Source organism: Vipera ursinii, assembly GCF_947247035.1.
Source record: "Vipera ursinii genome assembly, chromosome: 3".
Taxonomy (NCBI): Eukaryota; Metazoa; Chordata; class Lepidosauria; order Squamata; family Viperidae; genus Vipera; species Vipera ursinii.
Genome location: NC_139516.1, coordinates 118,025,354 through 118,038,174, shown reverse-complemented (window position 1 = coordinate 118,038,174; position 12,821 = coordinate 118,025,354). Strand labels below are relative to the sequence as shown.

Sequence of the window (12,821 nt, the reverse complement as noted above, 5' to 3'; positions counted from 1 at the left end):
TGGAAATGGTTATATGTATTTCCAGGTTCAGCCTATGGCCAATCATTTACACACAGCCTGTTGAAGCACACAGATCTTGTAAGCCCCTCTTGCTTTGTATCTGGGTTTTCCAGATAGGTGCTGCTACACCAGACAGGACATACAGCTTTCGGCAATAGCAGGAATCATTTAGGATACACCCAAATTTTCAACCAAACATTGAGACACAACAGGTTCTTTGTAATACACAGAGACTCAGTGGATTTAAAGTATCAGCGAAACTTTACTAGTAACAATTGGCATTTGCCCATGTCCTTATCAACTAGACTGTCAGGAGCTAGCCAGAGGAACAAAAGCCACCATGTCTGGATCCAAAGACAACTCAAAAGAGTGGACAGAATTAAGAACCATTTTTATCCCCCAAAGTTCTTGAATTCACAAGGTTGGCAGATCTTGGTTTGTTGATTTTCAAGTCTGATAGCTGTTGATGGGACTTTGGGGGAGTGGGTTCCATGTGCTCAGGCTGAACTTCTTTTGGTGAATTTTTTTCTTTGTTTCTTTAATGATTTGGCTCCTTCTTAACTACCTCCCCAAGGGATATTTTAGACAAGATTCCTGGCTTTTGTCCATCCTGTTTATGTGCATGCTTCATCTGTAGGTATGACAGCTTTATCCTAATGAGTAAAACAAAGAGTTAATGAACTGATGTTTAAAAATAAAGATAAGAAGCAAAATATTTGTGGGGCATGTAGAGAGATTTGATATTTTTTTATTAAAGATGGGTGCAAGAGGCAATCATTTTTGGTATTCTGGTAAACTTATTGCAGAAAGTAGATCTAGCCAGAATTATCTCATTCCCCACCAAGACATGTTTCTAATGTGCTCGATTGCAAGTTCCAAAATGTTCACATAGTAATTACAAATAAAATTCAACATGTCTTTCTAATTTAAAAGAAAGTGTTCTATGGTCTGTGTGAGATGTCTTTAGCCCATAATGAAAAATGCAGCAGATAATCCACTGACAGAAATCAAATCTTGACTAAACAACGCAGATTCATGCTTTAATCACATTTAATGTTTGATTTCTGCAGAAAACATGGCAGCTAGGAAGGCTGAAAATAAATTATCACCTATGTCTGAATAATGTTTCTCTTAGTGAGAAAAGGATAGAACACAAGGATAATGAGATCTTTACTCATTTTCAAGTACAGATTATTTCATCTCACTGAGTTCTAACAGCACTATTGAAATTTAAACATTTTAGTTTATTGTAGATGAGTAGGCATGCATAAAGCATACTGTTGTGGGGAACGTCAGAACGTCTTGGAAATGAAGAAATGTCTTTAACTATCACTGGAATGGCATGCTTGCATTCTTGGATTATGGGATGAACTGAAAATATATATTTCCAAATGCTAAAAATGATAATCTTCTGTATATATAATAAATGGCTTATCTAAATTTCAGAATGATTTGATCTGTATTTATATTGAGAGTGTTTATCAGTAGAAATGCTGGTACAATAAATTATCATTGTGTAGCAGTCCAGATTTGACAAGGAACCCTCCCATTGTACCCGCTAACAACTCTTAAAAAGCTGCATCTCTTCTTGATCTCATATGGTGGCCACTGCACCATCACAGGAACTGAAATGTTTAAAGTGGAACTTGAGCACCTGTACATGCTTCAAATATTGTTTTTCATCTTCAAATCACAAAATATATGGGAATTCTTTAGAAAATCAAAGGTTACTGGGTCTATCCGTAAATATGTCAACTTGGCTAATGAATGGATGCTATTAAAGGTAGTTGTCTGAGATGGTTTAAATTCTCACCCAAATTGAAATGGTTGAGCTTTGATTGTGTACTGATACTTTATTATTCAGTTAATCACGTTACATACATCAAGGCAGTTGAAGAAATAAAAGCCAGGTATGGAAATGGGTAGGAAAAGGAGGGAGCTGTTCTGTACCAGCCTGCTACCGGCCCTGCAGAAAAGGCAGGGACAACCCCTTTTACAAGAAGGCAAGAGGCTGGAATTACGCCTGCCAAATTTATTGCTACAAAAACAAATAGAACAAAACACGAACCAAGAAACAGGAGCTTTTCAAGCGGTTGCCTTCAGCAAACCAGCCCTCCCACGCATTCCCCCTTAAATACAGTTCAGGGCGTGGCTGCCTCCTTCCGAGGAGCCCCATTGCCTTCCTCTGTTTACTCCTGATTGACTGCCTCCTGCGTCGGGCGTCCTTGAACAGGGCCAGCTGTGTGTCATCTTCATCCACGCTGTCAGGCTCACAGCTGGGTCTGCGTCGTGACCAGGTGAGAGGGGCCTGGCTGAGGGCTCTCATCAAGCTGTCCAACCCCCTTAGCAAGCTCTTCAACACCCCCCTCCTCCTCCTGCAGCCTAGCACTGTGTTGGCTTTTTTGGCAGCTGCAGCACACTGCTGGCTCATATTGAAGTGATTGTCTACTAAGACTCCGAGATCCCTCTCACAGTTACTACTATTGAGCAAGGTACCACCTATACTATACCTATGCAATTGATTTTTCCTGCCTAAATGTAGAACCTTACTTTTTTCACCATTGAATTTCATTTTGTTAGATAGTGCCCAGTGTTCGAGTCTGTCCAGATCCTTCTGTATCTTAAGCCTATCTTCTGGAGTATTGGCTATTCCTGCCAGCTTGGTGTCGTCTGCAAATTTGATGAGTTCCCCATCTATCCCCTCATCCAAATCATTGATGAAGATATTGAAGAGCACTGGGCCCAGAACAGAGCCCTGGGGCACCCCACTACACACTTCCTTCCATGTAGATGCGGTTCCATTGAGGACCATACGCTGAGTACGGCCTGTCAGCCAGCTACGAATCCATCTGGTGGTAATGCTATCTAACCCACATTTTTCTATCTTATCAAGTAGTAGGTTGTGATCTACTTTATCAAATGCCTTACTGAAGTCCAAGTAAATTATATCTACAGCGTTCCTCTGGTCCACTAATTTTGTCACTTGGTCAAAGAATGTAATAAGATTTGTCTGGCATGATCTGTTTTTGACAAACCCATGTTGACTTTTAGTGATGACTTTGTTTGCATCAAGGTGTTCGCTGATTTGTTGTTTGATTATCTTTTCCAGAATCTTCCCAGGTATTGAGGTCAGGCTGATAGGTCTGTAGTTTCCTGGATCTATTTTTTTCCCTTTTTTGAAGATGGGAACTACATCAGCTCTCTTCCAGTCCTCTGTAGTTCCCCAGTGCTCCAGGATCTTTGAAAAATATAGTTCAGTGGTTCTGAGATCACGTCTGCCAGTTCCTTGAGAACCTTGGGGTGTAATCCATCTGGTCCCGGTGATTTGAACTCGTCTAGGCTGGACAGGTGCTCACTTACCATTTTCTTGCCTATCTTAACTTGTGTTTCTATTCTGTTTTTTATGGCACTGGTTTGGGTAGGTTGGACTGTTTTTTCCCTTTGTGTAAAGACGGATGCAAAAAACGAATTAAATAGTTCTGCTTTCTCCCTATTGCTTGCCACCTTCTTGCCACTTGTGAAGCTTTATTTTCAATCTTCCCTTCCTAATAGATATTGGTTCCTGCCAAGAGGTAAAAGTTGTAAGATAAAATTAAGACACTCTAAGTGCTTGCAGAAAAGAGATCCTATATCATTTCAGACAAATGGCTGACCAGTCTCTTTTTAAAAGCCTCCAGGGACGGAGCACCCACAACTTCTGAAGGCAAGCTGTTCCACTGGTTGGTTGTTCTCACTAATCTCTCCTTGATTAGTTTCCATCCATTGTTTCTTGTCCTGCCCTCTGGTGCCTTGGGAAATAGGTTGACCCCCCTCATCATTGTGGCAGTCCATCAGATGTTGGAACACTGCTATCATGTCTCCTCTTTTCACAAGACTAGACATACTGTATCCAATTCCTGCAACTGCCCTTCATATGTTTTAGCCTCCAGCCCCCTAATCATCTTTGTTGCTCTTCTCTGTACTCTTTCCAGGGTCTCAACTTCTTTTTTATTTTATTGTGATGACCAGAACTGGATGCAGTAAGTGTGGCCTTATTAAGGTTTTGTAAAGTGGTTCTGATACTTTACGTGATCTTGATTCTATCCCTCTATTAATTCAATTAATGCATCCTAGGATTGCATTGGCTTTTTCTGTAGTTGCTGTACACTGTTGGCTCATATTTAAGTGTCCATTTGGACTCCCAACATCCCTCTCCGTTACTGGCATTAAGCCAGGCTTCACCTAATTTGTACCTGTACTTTTGTTTTTTTTCTTGCCTTACTTTTCTCTACATTGAATTTCATTTTCTTAGATAGGGCCCAGTTTTCAAGTCTGTCGAGATCCATCTGGATCGTGAACCTATCTTCTGGGATATGGGCTATTCCAGCCAGCTTACTGTTATCTGCAAATTTGATGAGTTCCCCTTCTATTTCCTCATATAGACCGCTAATGAAGATATTGAAGAGTACTGGGCCTAAAATGGAACCTTAGGATACCCCAGTGCTTACTTCCCTCCATGTGGATGTAGTTCCATTGAGTGTGGTTTGTCAGCTAGTTACAAACCTACTTGGTGGTGGTGCTGTCTATCCCACATTTTTCTAGCTTACCAAGAAGTATGTTGTGGTGGGATGCCTTATGAAAATGTACGTCCACAGCATTTCACTGATCTAATTTATTTATTTTATTTATTTTAATCCCATTTATATGCCGCCCTTCTCTGAAGACTCAGGGCGGCTTACAATCTAAGCACAAATCAAATTTAATTTAATTTAATAATTTGATTTCTATACCGCCCTTCTCCCGAAGGACTCAGGGCGGTGAACAGGGCAATACACAATAAAAATTGAATACAAAAATTAAAAAGCCATTAAACATCATGCCCATAAAATCAATACATATTAAAGTTAAAACCAGTTTTAAAAACCCAACCCCATCTCGTCAGACCAGGCCAGCTTGTTCAAAAAAGAATGTTTTAAGATCGCGCCGGAAGGAGCGAAGGTCGGGGGCCATCCGGAGCTCAACCGGTAAGCGGTTCCAAAGGTCTGGCGCGCCCACAGAGAACGCCCTCCCCCTGGGGGTCACCAATCGGCATTCTTTGATCGGCGGCACCCTGAGGAGGCCCTCTCTGTGGGAGCGCACTGGACGGAGGGAAGTTGACGCCGGCCGCAGGTGTTGCCGTAGGTGCTTAGCAATAGCCTTCTATGTATATGCCTGCTTATTAGGGCTTTCGTCCCCCCCCCAAGCAGCATTATTACAAAGTCAGCTTATTGCCCCCAACAATCTGGGTCCTCATTTTACCTACCTCGGAAGGATGGAAGGCTGAGTCAACCTTGAGCCTGGTGGGATTGATTTAGTCACTGTCAAAAAAAGTTTCTATGTTCTGAGCCTTAACTTTCCTAACTTCAGCTTTGCACATTCAGGCTATTTGTTAGTATTTTGCCAGAATTATGTGTGTCCCTCTTTTCATTTCTTTGTACTTTATTTCTTTCAGTTGATCAAGGAGTTCTTTGTGCAACCATGTTGTTGTTTTTTTCCTTTCCTTTTCCTCAAAGCAGAAAACCGCCTGGGGAAACTTTCAAAAGTACTTGATCAAACTCAGCCACAAAGGAATACAGGTAGTCCTCAATTTACAACAGTTCGCTTAGTGACCCTTCAAAGTTACAACAGCATCAAAAAAGTGACTTATGACCATTTTTCACACTTATGAGCGTTACAGCATTCCCATGGTCACGTGATCAAAATTTGCATGGCAACTGACTTTTATGATGGTTGCAGTGTCCTGGGGTCATGTGGTCACTTTGTGACTTTCTAACAAGCAAAGTTAATGGTGAAGCCGGATTCACTTAACAACTGTGTTACTAATTAAAACAACTGTAGTGATTCACTTAACAAATGCGGCAAGAAAAATCATAAAATGGGGCAAAACTCACTTAACAAATGTCTCACATTAAATCTTGCAAACGTTTGATGTGGAAGCACACTTATGGGGGTATTTATGTAACTATTCATTTCTAGATTGCATCAAGCACTTGAGAAGTTCATTACAAAACATGCAAATTTCTGAAAGTTGAATTGGATATTTTGGGGCATCTTTGAAATATATATATATATATTTATTTATTTTATTACATTTCCCGAAGGACTCAGGGCGGTTTACAGGGTGATTAAAAACAAAAATACAAAAGTTAAAAAGAGTTTAAAAAAATTATATCCGTCCCTGAACAAATAAAACCCCAGTTAAAATTAAAATTAAAATTAAAATTCTCAGCCTGGGCCAGAGAGCTCGAAGAGCCAGATCTTCAGGTCCTGGCAGAATGAACGGAGGTCGGGGGCAGTCCTAAGCTCCACTGGCAGCTGGTTCCAAAGGGCAGGCGCACCCACTGAGAAGGCCCTATCCCTGGGTGTCGTCCGCCGGCAATCTCTTACCGGTGGCACCCTGAGAAGACCCTCCCTGTGGGAGCGCACTGGACGAAGGGAGCTTGATGCCGGCAGCAGGTGTTCCCTCAGATATCCCAGACCCAAGCCATTTAGGGCTTTATAGGTCATCACCAGCACCTTGAATTTCACCCGGAGGGCAACCGGGAGCCAATGCAGCTCGCGGAGTAGAGGTGTTACATGGGAGTATCGGGAGACCCCCATCACAACTCGCGCTGCCGCATTCTGCACTAGCTGAAGCCTCTGAGTGGTCCTCAAGGGCAGCCCCATGTAGAGAGCGTTGCAGTAGTCTAAACGGGAGGTCACGAGCGCGTGAGTGACTGTGCGTAGGGCATCTCGGTCCAGATAGGGTCGCAACTGGCGCACCAGGTGAACCTGGGCAAAAGCCCCCCTGGTCACGGCTCCTATATGGTCTTCAAAATTGAGTCGTGAATCCAGGAGGTCGCCCAAGTTGCGAGCCCTATCGACGGGGGGTAACACCTCACCCCCCATCGTTAGAGATGGAATAGTCTGGTTAGCCCGAGATGCCGATATGCACAGCCACTCAGTCTTGGCGGGATTGAGACGAAGCCTGTTTCTCCCCATCCAGACCTGGACCGCCTCCAGGCAACGGGACATCATGGCGAGGGCATATATAGCACAATTGAGATAATTATTTATTATTTTCCTTGGCAAGTGAAGTAATATTTATTGTATTCTCTATGGGCATTTCAGAGAAAAGGATAATACAGGTAGTACTTGACTTACAAGCACAATTTAGCCCAAAATTTCTGTTGCTAAGTGAGACAGTTGTTAAGTGAATTTTGCCCCATTTTACAACCTTTCTTGCCCTGGTTGTTAGGTGAATCACTGCAGCTATTAAGTTAGTAGCATGGTTGTTAAGTGAATCTGGCTTCCCCATTGAATTCACTTGTCACAGAAGAGGATCACATGACCCCTGCAACCATCATAAATGTGAGTCAATTGCCAAGCGTCTGGATTTTGATCACATGACCGTGGGGATGCTGCAACAGTCACAAGTGTGAAAAATGGTCATAAGTCACCTTTTCCAGTGGTGTTGCAACTTGGAATGGCCACTAAATGAACTATTGTAAGTTGAGAACTACCTACACCCCATTCCGTCCATGACTAAGAAAACCTATAAAATTTGCCTTATTGAGAAAAGCCTTTCCACACCGGAGTAATTTGAAAGTAATTTGACAAGGTTTTGTCCTAGTTCCTGTTATGTTCAATATGTCTGTAAGTGATAATATAGAAGGATTACTAGGTAAGGTTTGCCTTTTTTTTTCAGATGACACAAACGTATGTAATAGAGTTGATATTCCTGGGGGTATTCGCAACACGGCAAACAATTTGGCTTTGCTGAAAAATTGGTAAAAAAATGTGGAAACTGCAGTTTAAATGTTTCTAATGTAAGAGCATGCAGTTGGGGAAAAAAGATACTGGCAGAGTACAGTATTGGAATATTACAGAGCTAATGACTGGTCTTCAGAGTGCTGACAAACAGATGACTGCAAGAAATTTAAATCCTGCCGTTCACCACCATTCAGTCAGAACCGAAGAAGCTTCTTGGATGAAAAATGAAATGTTCTTAAGGAAAAAAACAACAACAAAGTCCTGTTGCCTTTTGAAAAAGCATCTTTGGGGCAAAATTCTGACATGCATCACTAAAGGGATCACCAGCAGGAAAAAGGAGGTCCTAATCCTGCTACATAGGGACGCGGTGGCTCAGTGGGTTAGGACGCTGAGCTTGTCGATCAGAAGGTCGGCAGTTTGGCAGGCCGAATCCCGAGTGCCGCGTAACAGAGTGAGCGCCTGTTACTCGTCCCAGCTTCTGCCAACCGAGCAGTTCGAAAGCACGTAAAAATGCAAGTAGAAAAATAGGGACCACTATGGTGGGAAGGTAACAGCGTTCCGTGCGCCTTTGGTGTCTAGTCATGCCGGCCACATGACCACGGAGACATCCTTGGACAAGCGCTGGCTCTTCGGCTTTGAAACGGAGATGAGCACCAGCCCCTAGAGTCGGAAAGGGCTAGCACACATGTGCGGGGGAACCTTTACCTTTACCTTAATCCTGCTATATAGGGCTTTAGTCAGACCCCATTTGGAATACTCTGTCCAGTTCTGGAGGCCTCACTTGATATTGATAAAATTGAGCAAGTCTATGGATGGGCAACAAAATGGTGAAGGGTCTGAGGAACAAAACATATAAGGAGAGATGGAAGGAACTGAATATGTACAGCCTGGAGAACAGAAGAGAGAGGTGTGAAAAGATTTAAATCTTCAAATATTTTAAGGGTGCGAATTAGGTTCTAGAAGGCAGTATTTTCAGTATTAGGCCAAAATCAGGAGCATGGGGCCATGACCTCAAATTGATAGGGAAATTCAAAAGTAATGTTAGAAATTATAAGTTCACAGAAAGAATAGTGGAAGCTCTAAACCAACGTTGAGAGGACGTAGTGGGTCAGTCTTCAGTAACTGAGTTGAATCATGCTTGGGATAAACACATGTCCATCATAAAAAATAAAAGTAAAATAAAATAAAATAATAATAATTTAAATAAATAAAAACTCAAAAGGGTAGACCACTTTTTCTGCCATCAGTTTTCTATGTTTCTATGAAATCTTATGCATTATCACTTGCCCCCCCCAAATTGGCTTACCTATTTGTTTTCTTAACTTGAAATACAGTATTACAAGAAAGTAAAATGATATGTAACTGCTATACTACCTTTGATTCCATATAATTGTCTGATTATTTTTCTGCCTCAGCCCTGTTTTCCCAGGACTGTTTGAATTTTGTTCTCGATATACTGGAGCTTCCTTGCAAGGAGCAACACAGCTGAATAATAAGGTACAGAGATGAAGCCGCCTTCCACCGTTTCATACCTTATGATACATTGACTAGATAGAACATTCTTCTAACGCTGTTTTCAGTTATACAGTTAAATGGCATTCATAACTTTTTATTGAATTTTATTGAAGTATGATCATATTTATAAAGTTGAATGAATGCATGAGCCTAAATTAGTAATTGAAAAGTTCCCAGTTCGCTTTGGACTGGATTTCATTTAAATCATGATTTTAATCACTAGTTAGGAAGATTAATTATTTGAATTACAATTTATTCCATTAGTCCACAAGATTCCGTAATCATCTTTAGTAAAAAGGCATTTTTAACTTGAATTCATATCTCTCAGTACTCAAAACAATGGGCATACAGATTTCATATTTAGAAAGTCCATATTATATAAAACAATGATTTAGTCAGATTTTTTAAATAAAAAATGGAATGATAGTTCTGTGTAAGCAAAAACGTACTTGTGAAGCCATATGAATGTGAACGTTTCATTTCAATTAATTGTGGAAATTTGGGAGGATATTTTTGATAACGTGTCAAACCATCATCAGATTATTGTGCCCAGCTGTTTTGATTGGGTTTTGATCAATATTTATTACTTAGAATCTCAGAATACATTGTGATCATTTTCTATTCCTCTCTCCAGCCCTTTAATTTGTATTTAAATTTATCCTCCTTGCCCCAACCTGCTTCCTTGACTCAAAATACTGCTTTCTTTAGCTTTTGCACTTTTAGACAGATATTAGTTACAAGACCTATCATGTTGTAGAAATAAGATATAAAAAAGCAGAATAGAATGTAATTGTATATAAGTAAATATATACAGTGTATGTATGTATGTATGTATGTATGTATGTATGTATAATGTTTGTGGTTATTTTTATGTTCATTTAAGAATAGTTTTAAATTCTTTTTAATATACTTTTAAAAAATTGTATCCTGATAATTTATGCAAAGGCTTATACAGCGCTTGGCATAAGGTTGCAAAGGATGACAAGAATGGTACTCTTATACACATACATGTGTATACTCAGACCTGAATGTGTGGAACTCCTAGTAAAGGCAAGAAAAAAGCAATTAACTAGAAAAAAAAATAAACCCCAAGAGGAAGACCATTGGTAGCATGGTAGCATTAACAGGACAAAAAACAAACAAACAGGAAGATTGACCTCACAACCACTGGAGCCAAACAATTTGATAACCTTCCCCTGGAGGAAAACATGCAAACATTGGGAGAAAGGTCTAACTCAAGTGTTCCAGTAGCTCAGACTCCCCCAAAGAAAAAAAGACAGGTGTTTGTGATTGGTGACTCACTTCTCAGAGCAACAGAATCAGTAGTAACTAGACCAGATAAGATCAAAGATGCGTCGGAGAAGCTTACCAAAGTAATCAAGCCCACTGAATGCTGTCCATTTCTACCCTTTCAGTTTGGGATGAATGATTAAACTAAAGAGCCTAGAAAAAAAAATATATCTAGGGGTTACAAGCAACTAGGCAGGAAAGCAAAACAATTTGGGGCATAGGCAATTTTGTTTTCTATAATTCCTTTCAAAGATCAACATCCAATGAGGGAGCGGAGGATTTTAGAAGTAAAAGGACTTTGGATTTCCGGAGCGTGGTTTACATTGCCTACAAAAAGGACTTCTAGCAAGAGATAGAGCACACTTCACAAGGCCTGGAAGAATGTGTTTGGAAAACAATGGGCACGTCTTATCTGAAGGGCTTTAAACTAAAAATGGAAGGGAAGTGACCAATCTTTTAAGACTAAACCAAAAACATAAATCCCAAGACAGCAAATGAGACAGTGAGGAAGGAGGGAAAACATATGGAACAGGAGACATAGGAAGCAAATGCAGTGTCAGCCATAAAGGGCTCAGGTGCCTATGTGCTAATGTTCAAACTACTGGGAACAAACAGGGAGAACTTGAAGTTCCAGTAGATGAGGGCAGGTACGATATTGTTGCTGTTACTGAAACTTGATTTGATGGAGCCCATGATTGGAACATGAGGCTTGAAGTATATAAATTGTTCAAAAGAAACAAACTCCATGAGAGAGTAGTAGTTGCACTATATCTAAGTCATTGATACACTTCCGCAGAAATACTGCATAGTACCAAGGATGAAAGTCTTCTTAAATGTATTCGAGTGGATATTAGAGGAAAAATAAATGATATTGCTACAGGTTTATGCTACAATCTGCCCAACCAAGCAAAGAAATAGGTGAAATTTTTGCTATTCTTTTTTTTTAATCCCATTTATATCCCGCCCTTCTCAGAAGACTCAGGGCGGCTTACAATCTAAGCACAAATCAATGTGCTTAGCAATAGCCTTCATTCTATGTATATGCCTGCTTATTAGGGCTTTCGCCCCCCCCCCCTAAGCGGCATTATTACAAAGTCAGCTTAATTGCCCCCAACAATCTGGGTCCTCATTTTACCTACCTCGGAAGGATGGAAGGCTGGTGGGATGCGAACCTGCACTAATTGCAGGCAGCTGGTGTTACTTAAGGAGGCATTAGCCCACTGCTCCACCAAGGCTCCACCAGTTAGTGAAGGTTTATAGGAACACACCATTGTAGTAATAGGAGACTGATATCAACTGGGAGACAAACCCTGCAGCAAGTAGGAGATTAGAAAGGTTCCCGATGTGCCTAGCTGCCATCTTTGTTATCTAGAAGTAGACGTAGAGGGTCACCTATACTTACTTCAATATAATAAGAAAGTCAAGGAAGTGTTCAGTCCATTAATGGGGGAAAATGGCAAGAAGGTGACAGGCAGCATAGACAAAGTAGAATTGCTTAATTCCTTCTTTTCATGCAAAGGAAAAAAATGGCCCAGCCTATCAAAAGCAGCACCATGGGAGACACAACAGGAATGCAGGTAAAAATAACAAAAAAATTAGTAAGAGAACACCTATCCACTTTAGATGAGTTCAAAGTGTAAGGGCCAGATGGTTTACATCTCGGCGTTCTGAAGTTGCTGGCAGATATAATCTCAGAACTACTGATCAAATTTTTTCAGAGCTTCTAAAGCATGGAGGAACAACCAGAAGACTGGAAAAGAGCTGATGTGGTTCCAATTTTCAAAAAGGAGAAAAAGGTGGCACTAGGAAATTATAGACCAATCAGCTTGACATCAGTACCTGAGAAAATCTTGGAAAAGATAATTAAGCAGCAGCTTTGTGAGCCCCTAAAAACAGGACGATTACTAGAAGTCAGCATGGGTTTGTTGTTAAAAATAGTTTGTGCCAAGAAAAACCTATTGCCTTCTTTGATAAAGTGACTAAATTCGTGGATCAAGGAAATGCTATGGAGATGGTATACTTAGATCTCAGTAAGGCATTTGACAAAGTGGACAACAGACTACTTATTGGTAAGATAGAACAGTATGGGATGGACAGTACCTCCATCAGATGGATTCACAACTGGCTGACCATCCACACTCAATACGTAGTCCTGGAACTACATCTACATGGAGGGAGGCATATAGTGGGTGCCACAAGTTTCTGTTTTTGGGCCAGTGCTCTTCAGCTTCTTCATAAATGATCAA

The 12,821-nt window shown here is 40.7% G+C and overlaps 2 protein-coding genes across 7 annotated transcripts in view; one reads left to right on the top strand and one right to left on the bottom strand.

The window, feature by feature from the left end:
- The window catches only part of HDAC3 (histone deacetylase 3), a 41,304-nt gene that overhangs the window by 18,747 nt on the left and 9,736 nt on the right, over nt 1–12,821 (top strand). For 5 of the 6 annotated variants that reach the window (XM_083359115.1, XM_083359116.1, XM_083359113.1 and 2 more), the window contains one exon: nt 9,186–9,267. In XM_083359115.1, coding sequence (XP_083215241.1) covers nt 9,186–9,267 — 82 coding nt within the window. Of the gene's footprint in view, nt 1–9,185; nt 9,268–10,806; nt 11,223–12,821 lie in introns of those variants that run through there. The other variant, XM_083359118.1, reaches the window with a different exon arrangement.
- LOC310638238 (uncharacterized protein) overlaps nt 18–12,821 on the bottom strand; it is a 57,351-nt gene continuing 44,547 nt past the window's right edge. The window contains exon 8 of the mRNA XM_083359112.1: nt 18–653. Coding sequence (XP_083215238.1) covers nt 649–653 — 5 coding nt within the window. The 3' untranslated portion in view covers nt 18–648. The remainder of the gene's footprint in view (nt 654–12,821) is intronic.